At 63.2% G+C, this 1,568-nt stretch overlaps 1 protein-coding gene across 1 annotated transcript in view; it reads right to left on the bottom strand.

The window, feature by feature from the left end:
* Positions 1–1,568, bottom strand: part of LOC113960997 (rhodopsin kinase-like) — a 6,843-nt gene that overhangs the window by 3,366 nt on the left and 1,909 nt on the right. Inside the window, exon 3 of the mRNA XM_027670960.1 lies at positions 737–882. Coding sequence (XP_027526761.1) covers positions 737–882 — 146 coding nt within the window. The remainder of the gene's footprint in view (positions 1–736; positions 883–1,568) is intronic.

Raw genomic sequence — 1,568 nt, 5'->3', positions numbered from 1 at the left:
CTGGGGACACTCTGGGGACGTGCCAAGGACATGCCAAGGACATACCAAGGACACCGGGACACTCCAGGTCTCTGGGGACACTCTGGGGACATGCCAAGGACATGGGGGACACTCCAGCCCTTGGGGACATGGTAAGGACATGCTAAGGGCCTGGGGACACTCCAGGTCCCTGGGGACACTCTGGGGATGTGCCAAGGACATACCAAGGACATGGGGACACTCCAGGTCCCTGGGGACACTCCGGGGACGTGCCAAGGACATGCCAAGGACATGGGGACACTCCAGGTCCCTGAGGACACGTTGGGGACACAGTAAGGACATAGGAGACATTCCAGCCCTTGGGGACATGGTAAGGACATGCCAAATGCATGGGGACACCCTGGGAACATGGTAAGGACATGCCAAAGGCATGGGGACATCCTGGGAACATGGTAAGGACATGGGGGACACTCCAGCCCTTGGGGACACCGTAAGGACATGCCAAGGACACCTCAAGGACATGGGGACATGCCAAGTGCCTGGGGATGCTCTGGGGACATGCCAAGGACATGGGGGCCACTCCAGCCCTTGGGGACACTCCGAGGACGTGCCAAGGGCATGGGGACACACTGGGAACATGGTAAGGACACAGGACACACTGGGCCTTGGGGACGTGGTAGGGACATGCCAAGGACACGGGGGACACCCCAGCCCTTGGGGACATGCCAAGGCCACGCCAAGGCCACGCCAAGGCCACGCCAAGTCCCCCCCGTACCGCAGGTCGCCGCCGTTCATGATGGTCATGACGAGGCAGAGGTCGGTCTTGGTCTGGAAGGCGCAGGCCAAGGACACGATGAAGCGGCTGTGGACGCGCGCCAGGATCCGCTTCTCCACCAGCGCCGCCTGCACACGCCAAGGACACGCCAAGGGCGCGCGTTGGCACCGCCATGGGCACGCGGAGGGGAGGTGGAGGAGGGGGAGGAGGGGGACATGGTAAGGACACGGCAAGGACACGCCAAGGGCGCGCGTTGGCACCGCCGCGGGCACGCGGAGAAGGGGGCGGGGGGGGACACGCCAAGGACACGGCAAGGACACGCTAAGGGCACGCGTTAGCACTGCCACGGGCACATGGAGGGGAGGTGGAGAAGGGAGCGGGAGGGATACGGCAAGGACACGCCAAGGGCACGCGTTGGCATTGCCATGGGCACACCGAGGGGAGGTGGAGAAGGGCACGGGGGGGACACGCCAAGGACATGCCAAGGACACGCCAAGGGGGCACTGGCCGAGGACATGAGTGGTGCACATTCCAAGGACACGTCAAGGACATGCAGGTGGCACGTGCCAAGGGAAACGTACAAAAAACGTGCCAAGGTCATCCAGAGGAGCAGGTCTGGGGACAGAGGGACGGATTTGGGGACGGAGGGGCAGATTTGAGGACAGAGGGACCACTGAGGGGACAGAGGGATGGATTTGGGGACAGAGGGACAGATTTGGGCGCCAGAGGACCACCAAGGGGACCGAGGGACAGATTTGAGGACAGATGGATGGATTTGGGCACCGAGGGACCACTGAGGGGACCGAGGGACAGA

Source organism: Neopelma chrysocephalum, unplaced genomic scaffold (assembly GCF_003984885.1).
Source record: "Neopelma chrysocephalum unplaced genomic scaffold, ASM398488v2 Primary Assembly neopelma1_97014, whole genome shotgun sequence".
NCBI classification, from domain to species: domain Eukaryota; kingdom Metazoa; phylum Chordata; class Aves; order Passeriformes; family Pipridae; genus Neopelma; species Neopelma chrysocephalum.
Note: the sequence above shows the minus strand (reverse complement) of the source record. Positions and strands in the feature narration are given on the sequence as shown.